At 48.7% G+C, this 22112-nt stretch overlaps 1 protein-coding gene across 1 annotated transcript; it reads right to left on the bottom strand.

The window, feature by feature from the left end:
• Window positions 1-641: 641 nt before the first annotated feature.
• On the bottom strand, window positions 642-21890 carry Ctsh (cathepsin H). Its single transcript, XM_027410968.2, has 12 exons — window positions 21735-21890; window positions 17373-17404; window positions 16423-16528; window positions 15364-15434; window positions 13943-14047; window positions 11251-11337; window positions 10389-10444; window positions 8812-8893; window positions 7918-7986; window positions 4741-4847; window positions 1883-2008; window positions 642-1075 (listed from the first exon to the last, which is right to left on the bottom strand). The coding sequence occupies exons 1-12, from the start codon at window positions 21817-21819 to the stop codon at window positions 1000-1002; spliced, it is 1002 nt and encodes a 333-aa protein (XP_027266769.1). The 5' UTR covers window positions 21820-21890; the 3' UTR covers window positions 642-999.
• Between the last annotated feature and the right edge of the window lie 222 nt (window positions 21891-22112).

The raw sequence follows: 22112 nt of genomic DNA, 5'->3' as shown, positions 1-22112 counted from the left end.
GAGTCACATTTGATTTGGATGTGCTGCCCTTCTTGCTGGCTTTTTATTGAGGCTTTTCACATCTTTATTGATAAAAGGCATTGATCTAGTTCTCTTGTGATGTCTTTTATCTTTGGGCTATAACTTTTTTTTTGGTTTTTCAAGACAGGGTTTCTCTGTGTAGCTTTGGAGCCTATCCTGACACTCTTGCTGTAGATCTGTAGACTAGGCTGGCCTCAAACTCACAGAGATCTCCTGTCTCTGCCTCCCAAGTGCTGGGTTTAAAGAGTTGTGCCACCACAACTGGCAGAGTTTCACAATTGAATATTTTTCTTCACATAGCACTTTGGGCAGTTATTCCTAGGCAACATTTTGTTGTTATGTAGTTCTCTTTTCCTGATTTTGTTAAAATTTTATCTGGTTAAAAACTAGCCAGTTTCTTTTCTTTAGTTTTAGCTTTAAGGGCTGCCCTGGCTCTGCTGTATCCTGGACATTTCCTCTATTCTTCCTCCTGGGATTTGGAAAAAGCAAATTTCTAAACCTGCTTTTCCTCCTGGGATCTCCATCCAGCTGGCATTGCCACCAGCACCCCTAACATCATACTCCCAAACAGTGATGTCTTCCCCACTCCCAGCAGATGGAGAGGAATGTCAGCTAGGGGCCCAGGTCCAGCCCAGGGAGGTGTTCACTGTGCATTTATTGAATACACCACACAGGGAAGGCAGTCACTGCAGCTCTCTCTGCATGAGGAGAGCTGGAAAGAGAAGATTCTAGGCCGTGGGGGTTGGAGTCATTTCAAAGCCACAGTCAGGGCATACGGCTGGTGATGGCTGTCACATGGATGGCCTTGTTGCTGGTGGAGTTCTTCGTCCTCACTTAGAAGTCTTTGTTCTTCTAGGCTCAGTGCAGGACTGAGGGGAGCTCTGGGTGAATTTCCCCACAGTTTCCTCCAGGGTGGGATTTCCATCGAAGGGCTGGCTCCTCACTTTGCCTACCATTAGTTGCCTTTGCAGCCTTGGCTTATACCTGGGGGATGGGGTAGGAGGCACAGGCAGCCAGGCCACACATGTTCTTTCCACGCTCAATGAGGAAGTACCTGTGCAGAGAGAAAGGATTGAGGCCTGACTAGTGGCAGCTGTACCACACAGCTTTCTAGAATGTTCTGCAAACCAAGACATGACTCCAGGGATTAGGCCCTCTGAATTTATTCATAGAACAACTACCATGGGATTATTTTATCAGCAGGAAATGACTGGCCTCACTTTGTAACTAATTGCTTCTTTTTTCTCTTTGCATATGCTGCTTCTTCCCAGAATTGATGGAGCCTCCCTTCTTGCCTCTCTGTCCAGGTCCTCACATAGCTACATAACCACTAGGACCTCTTAACAATAAAAACTTCTTTTCAGGTGTGTGTGTGTGTGTGTGTGTGTGTGTGTGTGTGTGTGTGAGTGTGTGTGTGTGAGTGTGTGTGTGAGTGTGTGTGTGTGAGTGAGTGTGTGTGTGTGAGTGTGTGAGTGTGTGTGAGTGTGTGAGTGTGTGTGTGTGTGTGAGTGTGTGTGTGTGTGAGTGTGTGTGTGTGTGAGAGTGTGTGTGTGTGTGTGTGTGTGTGTGTGTGTGTGTGTGTGTCTGTTTCCATCCTTCAGTTATAGACCCCATTAAGCCAATTGGTCTCCTGTCCCCTGCAGAAGACTAGTTGGGGCCTGGGATCCTATGAGGGGTCTTGCTAACAGGGCCTTGGCATGTGAAGGCTCTATTCTCATGCCCTACTTTCCCTGGCCTGGCTAGGGCTTGCTGTCCAACTCCTTAGAAGCTGTGACTTTAAGGTGGAGATGCCTCACACTCAGGGGATGCCTTTAGACCTGAGCAACATGTGCCCCCATAGTGGGACCTACAGGTTACTTACCCTTTATCTCCCCAGTTGGTGCCCCAAGAGTTTTTCACGATCCAGTAGGGTATTCCATCCTTCTCTCCATAGCCAACAGCCAGGACGGCATGGTTTACCTTATCTGGAGTTTTATGACAGGAAGTGCTAGAAATGAAAAGGAAATTTACAAAGGTTTGTAGTATAGGAAGGGTAAAGGCTAGGACTGTCACAGACAAGGGCTCTCTAGTGATGTAGAGGGATGTTTCCCGTTAGAGGGAGGGAAGGTGGTGTGTTGGGTGTCAAACAGCTATGGCTCAACCACAGTCTCCTCGGTTCTAAGTCCTGCTCCTGCCGTCCCCACACAGCACTGGTCACACTCCACAGCGGACACCTCCGAATCCCAACAAGAAGAGTAGCCCCTGCTGCACTTCTGCAAGGCTAGTGCCCAGCTAGAACTCAACACACTGTTCTTTTGCCTCTGTGTTCCTTCTGAAAACTAACTAACTTGTGTTTATGAATAATATGTAGGCTTGCCATTTAGCCTCCATGAGAAATTCCATGACTTCAAGGGGACAAACTGCAGTGGCCACGTGTTGATTGAGTGGACATGGAAAAAAAGGTGCACACCTTTAATCCCACTCTGGAGGCAGAGGGAAGTGGATCTCTTATAAGTTCGAGGCTAGCTAGGGCTACAGAGAGAAACCCTGTCTCAAAAATTCCAAACCAAAAAAAATCCCAAAGGCACATGGAAATTAAATGGACATGGAACTGTCACCATTGCGTCAGGTACAGGGCTAGGTGCTGGGCCACAGGCAGTAGGACCCACTTTGTTCTTAGAAATCTTTGTTTGGCAGGGGGCAGCTGGTCAAAGAGACTGGCCTGCAATGGTCCCAGGGATGTACCAGTGAGGAAGGGGAGGGGGATAGGAAGTGAAGAAGCATCCTTGAGGAGCAGGGGATATACATGAAGCTATAAGCTCCGCCACATGGCTGGAATGAGAAGAGACAAGAAGGGAGGTTTGATGGCAGATGAGTGCAGAGAAAGAGGAGAGCAAATTACCAAGGCCCCAAAGCCAAGCCTTGGGTAATAGGAGCCTTGGGTATTATGCCCAAGTCACCCTAGGGCTGGGGAGATGGCTCAACCAGTAAAGGTGCTTGCCACACAAGTCTTGAGGATCTGAGTTCAGATTCCCAGCATGCATGTAAAAAGCCAGCCTACTTTTGTAATCCCAGTGCTGGGGGGGTGGAGACAGACAGATTCCTGGAACTCATTAGCCAGCCATCTAGCTGAATCACTGAGCTCCAGGTCTAGTGAGAGACCTAGTCTCAAAAAATAAGAGTGATTGGGGAAGACACCTTAGTTTGACCTCTGGTTGTCACATGCATGCACACTTGGACACACATGAATAAATTTATATATATATAAAGCACTTCAGAAGGTCTCTGAATGGGTCCAAATGGAGGAGGGGACAGGGTGTCTGTTTTTGTAGGGGAGAGGGATGTTTAGGACAAGCCAATGAGGAGGCATCAGAGAAGATGATGATGGGCTGGAATAGGTTAGGAGAGGATAGTGAGCAGCCCACTGTGGATGCTCCCTCAGCAGCAGCAGGGATGCGAGTCTCTTAACAGACACAGACCTTTGAGGAGCACTAGGGCTGGAGGAACTCAAGAGTTGGAGGTCTCCTTGGCCACCTAGGCTGAACTGGCAAGGGCCCCTCAGATTTAAGTATGGGTCTAGTACTTGGAAGACACTTGGTGGGCCATGGATATTCTTAGCAAATAGTTGGCTGTGAGTTTTTTGTTTTGTTTTGTTTTGTTGTTTTGTTTTTTCGAGATAAGGTTTCTCTGTATTGCTTTGGAGGTTGTCCTGGAACTCGCTCTGTAGACCAGGCTTGCCTCGAACTCAGAGAATCTGCCTACCTCTGCCTCCCGAGTGCTGGGATTAAAGGCGTGAGCCAAGCCTGGCGGCTGTGGATTTTCAGCTCTATCTAACAACCAAACAGAGGGCTGAGGGCAAAGCCCAGAAGAACACGAACATTCTAGAGATGGCCAGAGACCAGAGAGCATGAAGGAGCCTATAGAGCAGGAAGTGGCTAGAGGGACTCCTTGCTGAACTCATTCCTGTCACCAAATTGGCAGGCTAAAGGGTGTGGGCACAAGAAATCCCACATTAGACATGCTAGGTGGAGCTTGGTGTAGTTCAGCCATAGAGTGATTGTCTACTGTCCATGAGGCCCTGGGTACTAAGGAATCTGGCTTTCCTGAAGAACCAGATAGTGAACCCTCCAGCACAGGTTTCTGGTATTTGAGAACAGCTACTTTTCCTTTCCCATTTCCCTGCTTTTTTTTTTTTTTTTTTTTTTTTTTTTTAGACAGGGTCTCATACACACCATCTAGCCTTAGCTCACTATGTAGCTAAGGGTGACTTTGAGCTTCCGAGCCTCTACTTCCTCAGTGCTGGAAATATAGGTGTGTGCCATCTATGTGGTGCTCGGGACTGAACCCTGGGTGTGTGCATTTGAGGCAAGCACTCACCAAATGGCTACATCTCCAATCTCATCTTCAAATATTTGACTGTTTTCCAACCTTAGTTTTTTTTTGACCGGATTCAGCCCTCTGTAGATGACCACTGAACCCTGGGCATGGATTTTGGCCTTAGACACGACTGGCCACAATAGCTTGACCTGTGGCATTCTTTGTGACCTCTTTTCTTGTCGGGGGGGGGGGTAGACACTTGGTTCCTGACACTCAAGAAGACTAATGGAGGAACACATGCTAAGTCTCTTGGATACAATCTAATTAAGAGTCTAGGCTGAGCTGGAGGCCCTGTGCTGGTTTTGAGGGGGCCCGTCCAGTCCCATGCACTCTCCCTTCTGACTTCCCAGGTCCCCAGCTTACCTGGAGTAAATGCCTTTTTGATACAACATAAAATCATCAGTCACCTCAAAGGCAAAGCTCACAGGGTTGTATAGTGCCACAGCTTCCACCATCGCCTTCTCGTCATTCTGTAGACAGACAGAGGGTTGACAGACCTGCACGGCCTTTGCTACCTCCCCCCATACTTATGGTCTGTTGCCTCAAGGTAGGGGCTAGAATTTTAGAGCTATGCAGGTGACCATGGGAACTAGAGCCCCTGGCACTCAGCAGTGATGCAGACCCCACCTTCTTATGCAGAGTGCCAGCACCCGTCGGGCTGATTTTTGTTAGTGTTTGAGACAGGGTCTTATGTAGTTCAGGCTGGCCTTGAACTTGTTTTGTAACTGAGGATAACCTTGGATTCCCAATCTACCTGCCTCCACCTCCCAAGTGCTGGAATTACAGACTGGTTCTACCATGCCTGGCCCCAATCAATTTTATCATTTAAAAACCTTTTAAAATTGGGTGTGGTAGTGCACACTTTTAACCCCTGCACTTGGGAGGCAGAGGCAGGTGGATCTTTGGGAGTTTGAGGCCATCCTGCTCTACATATTGGGTTCCATGGCAGCCAGAATTATGTAATAGAGAGACTGCCTCAGAAAAAAAACAAACTAAAAGATCAAAATAAACCTAGGCTGTTAAACTTGTTAGGCAGTGTCCTATACTTGACACATGCTACCCTGCCTGGCCTCTGTTGTTGTGTTCCTGGGGATCAACCCCAAGGATTAAATATGTGCGTGCTGAGCTAGTGCTCTAAGACTAAGCTATACTTACAGCCTATTTGGGTTTTTATCTGATTCCCAAACCAAACTAGCTCCCAGTGGCTTCAGCCTTTGCCTGCACTTTCTGAGTGTCTGGGAATCTCTCATTTGTCTCCCTCACATCCTTACATACAGCTCCCGCCATTCATTCGCTCAGTTACAACTGACCATGGAGGCCAGGGACTGTGAAGGATGCAGAGACTAGCGTGGCACCCTTTCTTCCATTCTCAAGACTCCACATCCGGGAGGAAAACACTCTAGGGGACTTCAGTGGTGAAACACAGATCTTACAGACCCACAAATAAGTAAAGACCGATATCACAGTGGAAACGAGGAGACCACTTCAGGGCCTTCTAAGGAGGGTCTCCCAAGGAGGGGGGAAGGTAGGCAGGTGGAAGCCATGGAAGCTTCTTGGAGGTGGGGTGAGAGAAGCAGCCAGGAGTACCTGGTAGACTTCAAAGGCCTTCCTCCCAGGCACAGTGGGTGGTTCCTACCCTCAGGTGTTTTAAAATGTTCCAGTTGGGAAAAACTGAGAGGGAGTTATAGTAAGGAGATGCTTGGGAGTGAGAGGTTCAGTGAGTCGAGGCCAGAACTTGGAAAAGGGAAGTGAAGGGTAGGAGGAGACAGAGTACTCAGTGAGTCCTCCCTCAGGCAAGATGTTCCTTCCCAGTATGGCTAGAGGTCTTGGGAGCCCAGGAGATCACAGAGGCCTGCCCACATAAGGGCCAGAACTCCTGTGGCCGGCACTGTTTCTACAGCTGTCCTTGTCCTGTCTGAGAGTTCTGGCCTGCCCTTTTGGGCTCTTCTGATTGATGTTCCTGATGAGATTCTTCCTGGGAATTAGGAAAAAGCTAACCTCTGAGAGCCTCACTCACTTCGTAGTGGAATACGATGGTGGCCCAGAACTCTTGGTGGGTGTGTTAGAAACAGGTTCCTTTCAGGAGACAATAACATCTCTATTGCAGGGTGTGGGCTGTGTTGCTGAGGTGGTGAACCTCAGTTCTGGAATGACATTTCTCAGTTCAAATCCAGCCCCACCTCCTAGCTCCTGGGCACATTATTTAGCTAGCTCCCCTGAGATTTAGTTTTCTCATCTGTCAAATGAAGGCAATAACCACATCCATGTCCTAGGTCATTTGGAGACAATGCCTGTCAGGTGGCTCTACAGTGCCTCTAATCACTCCAAACTGTTATTACTATGGCGAGCCTGGCAAACCCTTCAATTAGATGGCAGCTGCCATCATTACATAAACTACATGTTTGTGACCTGAATCTGTTTATGAGTACACACCCCTCACCTGCACACAGCATGGAGGTTTCTCACACCCTACACAGTCCTCACAGACTGAGCTGGTGCCTACCGGACTCATGGGGGCATTCATGCACGCTCACATGTTCCTTAGAAACAGGGTATGACTGTTTGCTAGGGAATGCTGTCCTTCAAGTATAACAGCCATTACCGATCTTAATCAGAGTAGCCCTGATTAGACCCAACAAGACTTGACTTGCTTATGTTCCCTCATTAGACCCTCAACTCAGATTCCAGATACTTCCTCCCTCCGGAGTCCCTGACACAGCTATATAAAATTCTGTCTCAGCTTCCTGTGATCCCTGAAGGTTCTAGTGCACACAAGAGGCGGCATGTTCATTAACTCTATCTGTGCAGTGATGGGAAGTTGTCATCCTCTCTAGGATGGGACACTTTGACAATACAGCTGTTTTGAGGTCATTCAGGTTCCTGTAAGGAAGCCCAACAAACTCATGGGTTTGCCAAGCTAGTCTTGGGTACTTTGGTCTGTTGTTGGTACCCTAGCTGGTGGGGAGGAGACATCCACTAACGTCTCACAGGAAAACTGAATGTGTTTCTCCATGAACCCAAGGTGTGATACAGCTTATTAGGGATATGATTTATCACTCTCTGTCCCTTAGCCTGGCTGCTGAAGTGAGGTCAACATCACAGGATACACCCAGCCCCACCTAAGCCACAAACAGGTGATGACAGGAGCCAGATACACTATATGCCCTTCAGTCTTGAGGATAGTCATGGTAGCAGCAAAACCTAGCCTAAGCTGACTGAGGAGTCCAGGCTCCCTTCTCACATTCTGACCTGAATGCTCCAACCTCTAACGAGACGGTGGAGATTATCACTTGCATTTTAGACAAGAAAACAGAGCCACAAGCACAAAGCCTCGTACAGACTGGGAATTCAGAACCTAGGACATCCCCTGTCACTCTGTGATTCCCTTCCTATCTTCCATCACACAGCCTTCATGGTGAGCAGGCGTCGGAAGTAACCCAGACTCCTCCAACAGTGATGAGCTGCGATGAAGAGCTGCTCTTGTGGCCTCCATAACCAGAACACATTCCCTAGCTAGAGATCATCACACCCAGTACTCACGAGTGTGATGTTGGCGACGTCCTTGACGAATGCGATGGCTTTTTGGGGGTCGAACTTGCAGTGACCATCCTGTCCAGGGCAGCACAGAGAAGAGACTATAAGTTAGAGATGCTTAGCTTGCGGCTTCGGTCCCACCCTCCCTGTGAAGACTGACAGCATTTTCAAAGCAGCCTGCCTGCGCTAGGATCTTGCTGACAGTAGCACTCCAGAGAGGCTCAGAAGTACTTCTGTCCTCAAGGTGTTAAGAACCCAGGGGCAGGAGACAGGTCTGTGCTGTCTGGGACATACCGTGCTCGGTCAGAACGCAAGGAAGGACCTGAGCCAGCCCAAGGAGGAAACTGAGAAAGAGAAGCCACATTGGAACCTATGTAGCAAAGTTAGAGGGACAGTCCAGTGAACAGTGCCAACTGGAGATGGGCAGAGATTAAGTCACCAGCCAGAAACTGGGGGAGGGGAGGGGACCTGGTTTCCCGGAGATAGGAATTGTGGGCACAATGATGGGAAAGACTGGCCTTCGGGGAGAGAAGCAGATCCCAGGAGCCTCATCGTACTTTGACCAAGGTAGGTATATAGGCCAAGCTGGTCAGAGAGCTCCAGGGTGAGGCCAGTTAGATGTTTCCTGATGAAGGGAGGCCAAACTCTGGATGGGATGATGACACGAAGTGGGCCAGTGGAGTCATAAGGAACAAGGCAAGCTGGGCTGAGGTGGGAGGGTCCTGAAGAGGGACATTCAGAAAGAGAGATGGTACTACAAAGGCAGGAGCATGAGGAAAGGTCCTTGGTAAGAGCAGAGGGCACAGACAAGCACCATGAAGAGGCCAGTTTTGAATGGCAGCATGGTGGAGGCGGGTAACAGTGATGAGAGGAGACACAGCTGAGGCCACCCACAGTTACCTTGCCTCTGTAAGGGTACGTGTCTTCTCCCATGATGCCCTTGTTGTACAGGATGTACTCGAAGGCCTGGCTGGGGAGACCTCTGTAAGAAGGACACACATGTAAGCCTTTGTGGGCCTGGCCCTACAGACAAAAGTGGGCATTAGTGCTGGAGCTTGCTGATGTTTGCCTTTGCCTGGATCACTGGGATCTTGGTAGGGCACATTCCAGTAGCAGAGATCTCTGAGAGGTCTGCAATATATTTCTGGTTTCAGTCACTGGAGTCTGCATGAGCCACAAGTGCCCCTCTGGGGCAGAGACCCCTGCAAGCTAGGCTCCTGTCAGGAGAAGTAGGCAGCCCCTCAGAGGGCTGAAGGAATCATTCTCCACACAATGCTGTCTACACCAGGTACGCCCAGGGACAGTGTTCCACAGACTCACAGCCTCACCCCTCATGTCAGCCCAGGCAGTAGCTATTATTTCCTGAAGCACAGAAAAGTGGGACACCATGCCCAGGCCACAATCTGAACTCAGATTTCAAAGATTCTAAAGGTCAATCCTTTCCATCTTCCTACCTCCCACAAAACAAACAAGCAAACTCACTCAGCAGACCCCACTCTGTCCAGCCCTTGCTCTTCTCCTTATGACCTGTGTTAGCACCTGACCTATGCCATGCTTATGCATGGCTAATTCAACTCTGAGGAATGTTGGCTCTGTGTGGTCTGCTGTCTGTCGGGTCACCTGTGCCCAAGTCCGCAGGGGGATATAGTGGGAACTGGTACTTGAATGAAAAATGAAGCAGTGGCATGAACCAAAGCAAACAGACTTCAAAGGATAGTAGGACTCCGGTGTGCCCGGGAGGCAGCCTTTTGCCATGGACAGTGTGAAGATGTACAGAGAGGAAAGAGATGAAAAGTGAGGGGCAGCTAAGCCCCCTGTGGATCCCTAGCAGGCTACAGCATCAGCCCTGAATCGCTGGACTCGGGCTGGAGTTATAGAGACCCTGTTGTTCACGGCTGTCAGAGGAGAGGATGGTGTGTGGGATGTCCCACAGAGGAGCAGTGAGGGCATGGCTGGGCCTGACAGGGAAGTCAAGGCTGAGAATATGTCCTAGGGGACCTAAGGAACTTTGTGCATATTATATGCACAGAAACCTGACTAATCACACAAAACTCTCTCAGAGGTTAGCTCACATGGAGAGAGAGAGAGAGAGAGAGAGAGAGAGAGAGAGAGAGAGAGAGAGAGAGAGAGAAAGGAGGGTAGTGGCACTGTGAAAATGGGGCAGCTTGTGCTTCCAGGAACTTATCTCGGGACCAGTCAGCTCTCCACATGTGAATGTGGGGTTTGGAGGGCAATATCTTTGCTCCCCTATCTATTCTTTTGGTCATTTGTCCTGATGCTTTGGTGACTAGTGAGGCTGGCCATGCTGAGGATGGGGCTGGGTAACACCTTGGATTCAGCCCTGAACCTTCCAGCTCTGAGACCCTTCAATTCTACCCGTGGGGTGGATGGGATTTCATGACTATAGTAGCCACTGAATCCGATGGCCGCAAATGAGAAAGAAGAGAGGGGGTGGATTCTCCCGCTCCGGAACACACCCTTCGCAGCCGTGATTATTGAAGTTCTGGGCACAGTCCACCAGCTGCTGCTCAGCCTAGAGGAAGAAGCACAGAGCCAGTGAGGAGATGGTTGAGAGGCCAGGGAGGCGAAGTGTCAGCTCTCAGTAGCTAATTCATATTTGTGGCCTAATTGGTGTTGTGTGGCAGTGACCCTGTAAGGTCCCCCAGGGATAAGGCCATCTCTGTATATCCCAGTGTGTCTCTCTTGCAGCACTTGTTGGCAGAGGATCAAAAATGACCTGGCTTCAAAGCAGTTGAGAGGGCATGAATAGGCCCTCCTAATGAGCACTTGTCCTGTAGGGGTGTACACACTATGAGCTATGTGTCTCTCAGCGTATGCTAGAGGGAGAGCGTCAGGCCCAGAGACACTGCTCCATAACTCTTCAACCCAGGCTCTCATGGCCACACTGACCTTGCTTGACTCTCCCTCTACCCTACACAGTGGGACAGTTCCTTCACAGGTGTCACCCTTCTCTTGGGGGTTAGTGGATAGACAGACACATAGGCCCTAGTTCTTCCTTGCATGAAGATAATCAAATATGGGGAAGGGCACAACTCCTAGAAGAGGGTATCTCCCAGGCAGTATCTATTGTCCAGAGATCTTGGTGAAGTACCAGGATGAAAAACTGAGGAAGGGGATGGACACCCACATCCACTCAGGAAGGAGCCCTTGGGACATTTCTTTACTCTCAGTTGAGATTCCTAGGCTAAATGTTCTCAAGGTTGGGACATGTGATCCGATTGAAATAGAAGTCTTTGCTAACACTATGAATGCGCCTGAAGGCCCGGCCCAGTGGTGAGAGGTAGGTCTGTAGGAAATGACCTATGGCTGACTTCTTACCAGAGACAGCATCTTCCCACTGGCGATAGCCACAGCAGACTCCAGGGCCCCCGTGGTGGAGAAAGTCCAGCAGCTGCCACAGGACCCCTGGAGAACACATACGGGCAGAGGGAGGCAATGAATGTGCCATCATGACACAGCTCCATTCACCAGTGGTCCCTGGATGCCTTTGCCCTTTACAAGCCCCTGCTAGCAAGGTCTGTCCATGCTGCCCTGCACATGTTCTGGAGGCTGGCATCCTTCCTCCATGATGCAGCACCTGAGGCACCGGAGGAGCAGTTCTGACCAGCCCAGCGGACTTTTTTTTTTATTAGTTCAAATTAGGAACAAGCTTGCTTCAGATGTCAATCCATTCTCCCTCTCCCTCCCCCCCCAACATCCCACCTGCCCCTAGCCATGCCCCCTCTACTTCCCAGGCAGGGTAAGGCCCTCAAAAGGGGCTCCCCAAAGTCTGCCCAGTGGACTCTTAATCTGGGCCTCTTGAACAATTCCCCCACTTTGCTAGAGTCACAGACATCTGAGCCCCCTGACTCTCTTACCGTGAGTCCTTTGTTGGATCCTTTTTTCCTTCCTTCCTTCCTTCCTTCCTTCCTTCCTTCCTTCCTTCCTTTCCTTTTGTTTTTTCTGAGACAAGGTTCTCTATATAACAGTCCTGGCTGTCCTGGAATTCACTCTGTAGACTGGCTGCCCTCAAACCTCAAACTCACAGAGATCCCTCTCTGCCTCCCAGAGTGCTGAGGTTAAAGGCATACACCACCACCTCTCAGCTTCCCTACTCTTTTCCTACAGGACTCACCAAAGTTCTTTCTAGAACCTTCTGTCTCACCTTTCTGCTAATCTCATTCCAAGCAATGCCCTTGCTGCTGCCAAGTTCCCAGATCACTACACCTTTAGAAGGTTAGGTCAAGTTAGGTGTCTGGTACCGGACCCAGTCTGTCAGTCTAAATCCTAGCTCTTTCATGTACTAAGCCGTGTGATCTGGGCAGCAGTGTCCCCAGAAATCTAATTGCAGAAGAAGATTAGCATAAGACCACGCCTGTCAATCAGTTGTCCAGTGGGCACTGTAACATCTGTTGCTGTTGTGAGTCTATCAGACTCATCCTTGTCTCCTTGCTGGTTTTTGTCTTCCATATTCCACTTTTTAAATGTCTCTTAAATTCCTCCCTCAAAGGCCAAACTCCCCTTCATCTTTTCTCTTGAAGCCTTCCCTTTGGCGAAGGAAGATATGGTCAAAAGAGGACACGTAGCCACAATGGAGGCGACTGCAGGCACCGTGGGAGGAAGAAGAACTGGCACACGACTTGGACAGAGACCTGGGCTTTTGGTTTTCTTTACTTTGTTTTTTTGAGACAGGGTCTCACCACACAGCTGCGTCTACCCTTGAATCTGAGACCCTCCTGCTTCAGCGGGGGTTATAAGAGAGTGGCAGTACCTCTGGCGGAGACCTGGTCCAGGTTCTGTTTGAGTCCCCTCGTTTAATCTTGGATCTTGAGCTAGAAACTCACTTTCTCCCTCTGTACAGTTACGTCAGCTCAAGGGGGGCTTTCAAAACTAATGGCCACCGTCTGTCATCACAGAGTAGCCACAGTAAGATGTCACATGCATCCCTGAGTAATAGCCTTTTTTCTATCCCAGCTGGTCAGTCCTATCTGGTGGCCTAGGGTCCCAATAATAGGAGAAATCAGAACCATCTGCTTCCCACCTGTCCAGTTTAAATTTGTGCTTTGACCACCGTGAGATTGTACAGGGCCCGCACACTGCTGTTGGGTCACTATTGCTCTTCACATTCTCTGCTGGGGCAGAAGCTTAGTTTGCTCCCTTGGAATTCGGTCCACACATCCAGTTAGCCTGGCAGCCTCTAGGCTGTGGTGAGCCTGCAAAGAAGTGGAGCTGTGCCACATGCCTTTTGCACCACGTGACTCTCATGAAAAAGCCAGGCTTCTTGTGCAAAGTTTCAGAATAAAGCCAAGAGTTTCTTGGAAGGCAACCTTAACCTCAGTTCCTGGAATGGAGAGGTCAGCATCTTTGAGAATTCTGCTGTGGCGCCATTTCGAGGGGGAGGGAGCAGGGTGCAGCAGGAACAGTAGAGCATGGGGTCTAGTCTTCAGAGGACTAGGCACTAAAATTTCCCAGCACCTGGGGAAAAGGCAAGTCCACTATGCCCTGAAGAGGGCTCTCTGACCATTAAGGAACCCCCCCACACATGCTATGTGTGCCCATGCATGTGAGAAAGGCTGTGCTTGGTCACCCACCACTACCCACTTGGAACCACTCCACAAAGGCAGCCAGCCAGGAGTGCCTGCAGCCTCATGCCCGGAGGAGTGTGTGAGGGATTTGAGGAAAAGATGCTCTCTGGGCAGAAAGGGGCCAGGTGTTCAGACTCTGAGTGCTCAGGAAATGTGTTTGAGCATCTCAGTTGGAAGTCATGGGAGCATCTGGGATTGAGTGAGTCATCGCAGGAAGGCAGGGACTTTAGCCTTATAGAGGGCCATTTTCATCCTCCAGGGCTGCCAAACCTTAAAGCAATGACAGACATCCAGAGCCTTGCAGAGGAGAGGACCAGAGATAAAGAGAAAAGGCAGAAGCAGGGTAGGCTTGCAAAGGTGCTGTGAGCACCCGAGTTCTCCATCCTAATGTGATGTCTGACAACATGTATGTTCTGGAGGGAAAATGTGAGGACTGCCATGCATACCTGATTTTTCACTGCTGAGACAAAATTTCCTTTCTTCCGCCAGTCCATGGAGGGGGGTAAGGGGCCAGTGCCACGGAGGTAGTTACCTTTGGTGGCTGAACAATTCTGAAACAACCAAATAAGTTATTTTCAAGGAAAATACAATTAAAATGGAATCGTTAAAAGGGAGTGAGAGGTCTGGGGAGATGGCCCCGTGGGTAAAGTGCTTGTTGTACACAAATGAGGACCTGAGTCCTCACACTGTGTGACTCTGTAACCACAGTACTGGGGGTGGGGTTGGGGAGCACATCCTGGGGACTTGACGATCAGCTAGTCTAGCCAATGGATGAGCTCCAGGTTAAGGTAGAAAGAAGCTTGGGTGTGGTGGCACAGGCCTTTAATCCTGTACTCAGGAGGCAGAGGCAAGTGGGTCTCTGTGAGTTCAAGGCCAGCCTAGTTTACATAAAGGGGTTGAGGCCAGCCAGGGCCACATAATGAGATCTTGTCTAGAAGAAAAAAAAAATGGTGAAGGGACCGGAGAGATGGTTCAGCACTGAGCAGTTAAGGACACTTGCTATTCTTCCAGAAGATCCTGGTTTGGTTCCCAGCACCCACATCAGATGGCTTACAACTATAAATTCAACTTCAGGGGATCCAACACTGCCTTCTGACCTTCATGGGCACCCACATACAACACACACACACACACACACACACACACACACACACACACACACACATATATGCCCAGACACACATACATGTATACCTAAATACCAAAAAAATAAGGTGTAGAGGGCATTAGAGGAAAATAGGGATGCTGACGTGTGGCTTCCTCATGTGCACATGTCTATGTGCAGGCAAGTGTGCTTACACATTTATCCACCACACACACAAACACTACACATAGGAATATACCACACACACATATATCATACACACACACACACACACACACACACACACACACACACACACATGCACATGCCACATACATTCAAGCACACATGCACACACACATACAAAAGGGAATGACAAAGGAGCATTTGAGTGAGGGCACACATTCATAATCCCAGCACTTCTGAAGTAGAAGCATGAGGATCAGGAGTTCAAGCCTTGGTTACATATCAAGATCTAAGCCGACCTAGTCTACAAGAAACCCTATCTCAAAACAACCAAAAAGTCTACCTGAAATCCCCTCTACCTGGGCACCTGTGTTTTATCTGCTACTTCTCAATCACGGCTTCCCGTTGTTAAGGCCATAGCCCTGCACTAAGGGACTGCTGAGAGACGGATCTTCCTGCTTTCTCCAAGAATTCCAGGACACCCCTAGGCATGGCTGGGGACAGGACTGAATCTAGCTGCAAACACAGTAGGTTTCATGTTTATTTCACAGGTTTGGGTGAAAAGACCCCGACTTACTTACAATGAAGTCCACTAACCTGAGGCTCCGACCAGAGGTACTTGCGTTTTATTTCAGCAAAGGTCATGTCTGAAAACTGGTTCAATCCCACTGAAAAAGAGAAGGAAAACAAACCAAGCAAAACTACATGAAACAGAGGCCATAGTTAATTGACAATAAACAGACAAAAAAAAAAAAAAAAAACCCAAGAGCCCTTGTTTAACCGTGTTCTATTTATAGCCAGCTACAACTTGGCTCCTGTAAAATTCTATATTTCATATGTTTCAATATAGCAAGGTCAACTGCTACTGTGCCTCAGAGCTGCTCAGGTAGACAGAGGCACCCCAGAGTTGGTGGGTGCAGTAGATCTGGGGTGCAGCCCAGGCACCCACTATTTCAGATTCCCACTGTGGGACTGATGAACACCCAGGTAAAGAGCTGCAATACCTGTGCAGGTGTTTTCTCACCCACACCGCATCCAGTCTTCACTGCAACCCAGCCAGTTCCACACTGCCATCGCCACTGTAAGTCAGCCCCAGGCTCCTAGGCCATATCCTAGCACCAGGCAGAAACACACTGAATGTCTGTTTTTCTTTCAGTTCGTGTCTTAGAGGTCCTTTTTTTTTTTTTTTGCTGGGCTGCCATCATTTCTCAGCAACTGCAGGGACCATGCTAGATGTGTTTCTAGTGACCCTCACCTGGAGTGAAGCAGGGTGACTCCAGAAACTGCTCATGGGCTCAGTCAGAGCAGTCTGAAAGTTAAGGTCTCACAGTGACCCAAAGAGATCTAGGTTGTGTGTGTTGTACCCTGATGGCCAGCAGGATTTTAGAGGGGCAGGGTTCCTCTAGAATCTTTTGTAAACTTCACGACTTCCACAGAGGGTTGGTTACCAGTGCCATCTAGATTTATATCCTTTGTAGAGCTATTATCTGAGGTTCGCTAAAGACATCCTCAGAGTCTGAGTCCCTGTTCTCTACACCAATTAGCCCTGAGTGGACCCGTTCACCAGCCTATGCCACTAATTGTTTTCTTCCCAGACCTGAGATGTTCCCATCCTCCTTCTCCCAGAGGTCTGGGGGAAAAGGGGCTCCCCAGTACTTTTAAATGTGTGGTTCCTCTGGTTGTGGGCATGTATCTTCCTCCAGTTGTTGGCAAATGTCTTCAGTCTGTAGTTGTATTCCACTGAGCTGTATGTCTTTTGGTGCTAAAACAAAACACACCAGCAGCAAATCATGAGAATAGGTGAAGCTTACAAGAGGGAGTCTTTTTAGAGATCCCCTACCACCCAAGAATCTTCCACGGTGTCATGTATGTAGGCTGGTCTATTGTCCTTAGACAAAAGGATCATGAACATCTAAACTTCCTATCCCACCTCCTCTTCCCAAGTGCTGGGATTACAGGCATATATTACCATGCCTGGATTACACAGTGCTGGGGATCAACTCGGAGTTCCATGTATGCTAAGCAAGCATGCTACCTACTGAGCTGCATCCCCAGCCACTCTCTCAGGACAGACCTACAGTTAGATGGGACTCCATTCGTGGCCTCTACTGCCAATATCAGGAAGTTACAAAGCAATCCTTTACCTCCAGGCATCTGTGGCTACAGTGAAGGCCATGCAACCGTTAGAACATCAGTTAAGTGTTCAGGAGACCCCGCTGAGGACACCTGCCAAGTTCAGGTGGCCTGTGGACACCATGGCTTATTGCTGAGCCAAGTGGATGGCAGAATCCACCATTTTCAAAACTGTACATACTGCTGTTCTCAAAAGATTCTGCAGCCACTATGCAAAGTGCTCCAAAGACAAAACCCCAACAATGAAGTGAAGGCATGAAAGGCTTTTGCCAGGCTCTTCACTGAGCAGCACTATTTGGAAGTTTCCTTCACTGTATCCTTCCTGGAGTTTGGTCAGGGTGAAGCTCGGAAGGACCCAGGACAGAGCAAGATTGGAAAATTCCTCTCTTGTGTCTCAAATCTGATACCATTCAGTTTCCTAACAGGAAGCTTTGTAACAAGAGAAACTTCAAAAGAAGAAGTTGGCCACTGACCTGTGTCATCCATGACTTGAAGTGAAACTTTTCTGTAAAAGAAAGTAAAAAAAAGAAAAAAAAAAGAAAAAAAAAAGAAAAGATAGAATTAAGTCTGTCTTGAGATCATGTTGAGTCTAAAGCTAAGTAGGGCACTGAAGAGCTGACAGCATTTATTTATTTAGTTTTACTTTTTATATTATTATTATTTGAAGCAGGGTCTCACTATGTACCCTTGGCCCTCCTCATAAAGATCTACCTGCCTCTACCCCAAAGTGCTGGAATTAAAGGTGTGTGCCACCAGACCCAGCTGATTTGCATTTACAAAGTACCAAAGGTTAGTTAATGCTTGAGTATAAAAAGGAACTCAAACCACAAGAAATTTTAAGAAACTGCTATTGGTATGCAGTATATGGGGGAGGTGTGCACCCATGCACTCACGAGTTAAGGCCCTAAGTTGACTTTGGAGGTTGTCCTCTATCTTTCTTAGCTCCGTATTTTTTGAGACAGAATATCTGGAAGGACCTGCTCAGCCATTTGGCTATACTGGCTGGCTGGAAAGCTCTGGGGTCCTTCTGTCTCTGCCTCCCAGCACTGGGGTTCTAAGTGTGTGCTCCTACATCTGGCTTTTCTATGTGGGTGCTAGATCTGGTCCTCATACTTGTGTCAGGAACACTTTGTCCACTGAGCACCCTTGGTGTGTGGTGGTGGTGGTGGGGGGGGGTGTATACATCAGAAGACAGCTTTTGGGAGTTGGTTCTTTCCTTTCATCATGTGGATCCCAAGGAACTCAGGTCTCCAGGTTGGGTGGTAACTGTCTGGATAAGCAAAGATCAGCCACCCTGCTTTCCTGAAGCTCTCCCATGCTTGTGTGTGTGTGTGTGTGTGTGTGTGTGTGTGTGTGTGTGTGTGTGTGCCCACTTTGGTGGTGAAGCTGTCTTTGAGTTATTTCTAATTCTGTAAGTGACCCCTCACCCCAAATCCAGGAAGTAATCCCAGTAAAACTTACTGGTTTACCAAGTTGGACTTTGGTTGCATTCTACTTTGGCCTGTCATTGTTTCCCTATCAGGAGTGAGTAGATGTTTCTTTTTTTTTCCTTTTTTTTGTGGGGGTAGGGGTGGGGGTCAAGACAGAGTGTCTCTGTGTAATAGTCCTGGCTATCCTGGAACTCATTCTGTAGACCAGACTAGCCTGGAACTTACAGAGATCTGCCTACCTCTGCCTTCCAAGTGTTGGGTTTAAAGGCGTGCACCACCACTGCCCAACATAGGTTTTTTTTTTTTCCATGACTACACAGGAATAGAATTTTTGAGGTGCTGAGAATATTTTATTGTACATGATTTAAAATTTCCATTTTAAATTTAAATAGCTGCAAAAGATGTATTCAAATGGATGCTAAATGTTTAAATTTTTTATTTTTATTTTTTACAGTGGGTAGGTCTGCATACATGAACATACCATGGTATGACTATAGTGGTCAGAGGACAATGTTTAGAAGCATGTTCCTGCCACGTGGATTCTGGGAACTGAACTCAAGGTGTTAGGCCTGGAAACAAGCATCTTGACTCTTTGAAACATCTCACTGGCCCCTTATATTAAATACTGATATTTGAAAATAAGACCATTGGGCTAGGGAGATGGCTGAGCAGCTAAGGCACTGGTCATGAAAGAAAGAGGCCTAGAGTTTGGATCCCTAGAACCTACTAAATGCCAGTGGGGCATGGAAGCTAACCTGTAATTCCAGCCTGGAGTTGCAGAGGAGGTATGCCCAGAGTTTGTCCAGTAACACTAGCCAATTTAGTTTGATTGGTAGACCCTGCCTCCAAGAATAAAATAGAAGGAACAACAAGGAAGACTCCCAATATTAACGCTCCGTCTCCACATACACCTGTTCACATGTGTGCCCCCACACAAGAACATATATAATACATGCATATACCACCCCCCCCCATACAAACAGTGTTGGAGAGTTTGCTGGTCAGGGAGATACAAGCCTGTTAATTCTAGTACCTGGGAAGCTGAGGAAGAAGGATCTGGAGGAGTTCAAGGAAACCCTGAGCTACATAGACCCTGCCTCAAAACACCACAACCACCACCAAAAGATTTTGATATTTTACACATTTTTTTCTCAGGGTTTCTCTGTGGCTTTGGAGGCTGTCCTAGAACTAGCTCTTGTAGACCAGGCTGGCCTCGAACTCACAGAGATCCGCCTGCCTCTGCCTCCCGAGTGCTGGGATTAAAGGCGTGTGTCACCACCGCCCGGTAAAACTGTATCTCTTGTATGTGTGTTTAGAACAGTGTCTGGATATATAGTCCAGGCTAGTCATGTTTTGGCTCTGAGTGCTGGGATTACAAGCAAGTCACAATACCTGGTCTCTGAAACTATCTGTATCTGGATCATTTGGAACGGTTCCATGTTGCCCTGGGTATCCCCAGGGACCCATGCCAGCAAAATGAAGGTAATTTCGATGTGGCATTTACATCTCAATCCACAAGCCCCAGACCTGCTCTGGCAGCTAAGCCAGAGCCCTTTCTCTTGGGAAGAAAAAGCCTGGTTCTTCAAGACAGGTCCCAGGGCTCAGGGGATTCCAAACCCTGGTTAAGGACGTGCTGTGGCTGAATTCTTCAGAGAAGACAAACCTCAGCCCAGATCAGGCTCTGCAGCTGGCAGAAGTTGACACCTGTGCCTCTTGGGGGGTTTCCAAACCAACAAGAGGGGAGAATTTCGCATAGACCGTTGGTGGATAAGAACATAGATGACCTTAGGGGAACCTGAGATCCATCCTAAGCTTACTATAACTGTCCATTTAATTTATTATTCATTTTTTACATGTGTTTGTGCACAGAGGGTGTGCAGTGTACGGGTGCACTGAGCATGCTCAGAGATGTCACATGTTTTCCTCTACCACTCTCCAGTTTACTGAGGCAGGGATCTTTAACTGAACCCAGAGCTCATAGTAATCTAGCTAGCCTGCTTACCCTGGGAACCCCCATCACTGCCCGGAGTGCTGCCATTACAGGCGGCTCCTGTGCCTGACCGAAGTTTACATAGTTCCGGGGATCAGAATTTGTACACTAAGCTCTCAGGCTTGTATATCAAGTGCTTTTCCCACTGGGCTCTCTCTGTAAAGGAACAGTTTTTATGACCAGGGCATGGCACATGCCTGTAAACTCAGTACTTGGGGGAGAGAGGCAGGAAGGTCAGGAATTGAAGCTCATCCTTGGCTACATAGTGAGAAACAGAACAAACAAAACCAAAAATGGATGGAGGGGAATCACAAGGCAAATCCCTAGGCAAATACAGTTACTGGAGGAGAGAAGATACATCTTCTTTAGGGCTGTAGCCTCTCTGATAAGGTGCCTGTTTCTGTTTCGTTTCTGTAAATAACCCTAATAAAATCCATATGGTCAAAAAAGGTTTAGAGAGAGAGAGTGAGGGAGGGAGGGAAGGAGGGAAGAAAAGGGACAAACTGGGAAGAGGAAGAAAGTGGAAGTGACAATAGAGGCTGAAATATGATCACAGTATGTTAAATACATGTATGAGAATATAATAATGAAACCCATCATTATGTTTAATTAATATATGCTAATAAAATCATTAACAAAAAAGAAAGTATAGTTTTGTATGTCCTACTTAAAGACCGACAGCAGGGCTAGAAAACCACAGCCCACACTTTAATTGAAGGGCTCTTTACACTTAAAAATGGTTGGCAAGCAGGACGCGCGCGCGCGCGCGCGCGCGCGTGTGTGTGTGTGTGTGTGTGTGTGTGTGTGTGTGTGTGTGTGTGTGTGTAAGAACAGCTGCACCTGAAAATCATTTAACTTCTAACTTCACTGTCCATAAGTAAACGTCTAGTAGAATAAGCTACCTGTGGCTGCTTTTGCCCCACAAGCGGGAGTTTAGGAGTTGCTACGGAGACCGACGATGTACAGAACTAAAATATTTGCTAGCTAGTCTTGCACTTTGCCAAGTTAGGGTTGCTTTTCTGACCCAACTCTTCGCGCACACCACGCGCACTAGGGTTAAAACTGCTGTGGGTAGTGTGTTTCTTAGGGCGGGAAGCTTGTTCAGCGAGCCACAGATGGACTAACAACCAAGGCAGGGAGATCCCCCCCCTCGGAGGGGTGGCAGGTCCACGGACAGAGCCAGAAGAGGCTGGAACGTCCTGCTGCGTGGCAGGGCAAGAAAGTTCTGCGTCCCCAGCTGTCCCAGGTGGATGGCAGAAAGGGTTGAGGGCTTCCGTATCTAGGCCTGGACAAGAGGGACTCTGGGCACCCGCCGGCCTGTCCCTCGGATCACGGGTTCCTCAAGACCACCTGGGGGCTCCCGTTCCCCCTCCAGTGCCCCGGGAGCTCTGCGCTCGGCTTTTTGTCCCACGTACCTATGGCGTTCACGGTCAGCTCGGTGGTGGCCCGGGCACTCAGCAGCCAGGCCCCGGCGCACAGCAGCCACAGCGCGGCCCACATCGCAGAGCTCAATGCCGGCTGCGGTGGAGCGCCCTAGGAGCCCAGCCGGCAGGAGAGAGGTGGGGCGACGTTAGCCTCCGCCTTGGCGACACTGATTCCTCCCCCGCTCCCTCCCTCCACTACACTCCTGCTCTTTTCCTGGAAAGGAAGGAAGGGCTCGGGACCAGGCTCTGATGGCTGGTCCCCATCAAGCTGGAGGGAGCACGGCCTGATTCCCAATACCCCTGTCTGTCCCCAACTCCGGAAACCTCTCCATGGGGGTTTCATCTCCCTGGCTGGCCTTTCCCAGGAAT

This window comes from Cricetulus griseus, chromosome 4, assembly GCF_003668045.3.
Source record: "Cricetulus griseus strain 17A/GY chromosome 4, alternate assembly CriGri-PICRH-1.0, whole genome shotgun sequence".
Classification (NCBI taxonomy): domain Eukaryota; kingdom Metazoa; phylum Chordata; class Mammalia; order Rodentia; family Cricetidae; genus Cricetulus; species Cricetulus griseus.
This window is presented reverse-complemented; position numbering and strand designations above follow the sequence as displayed.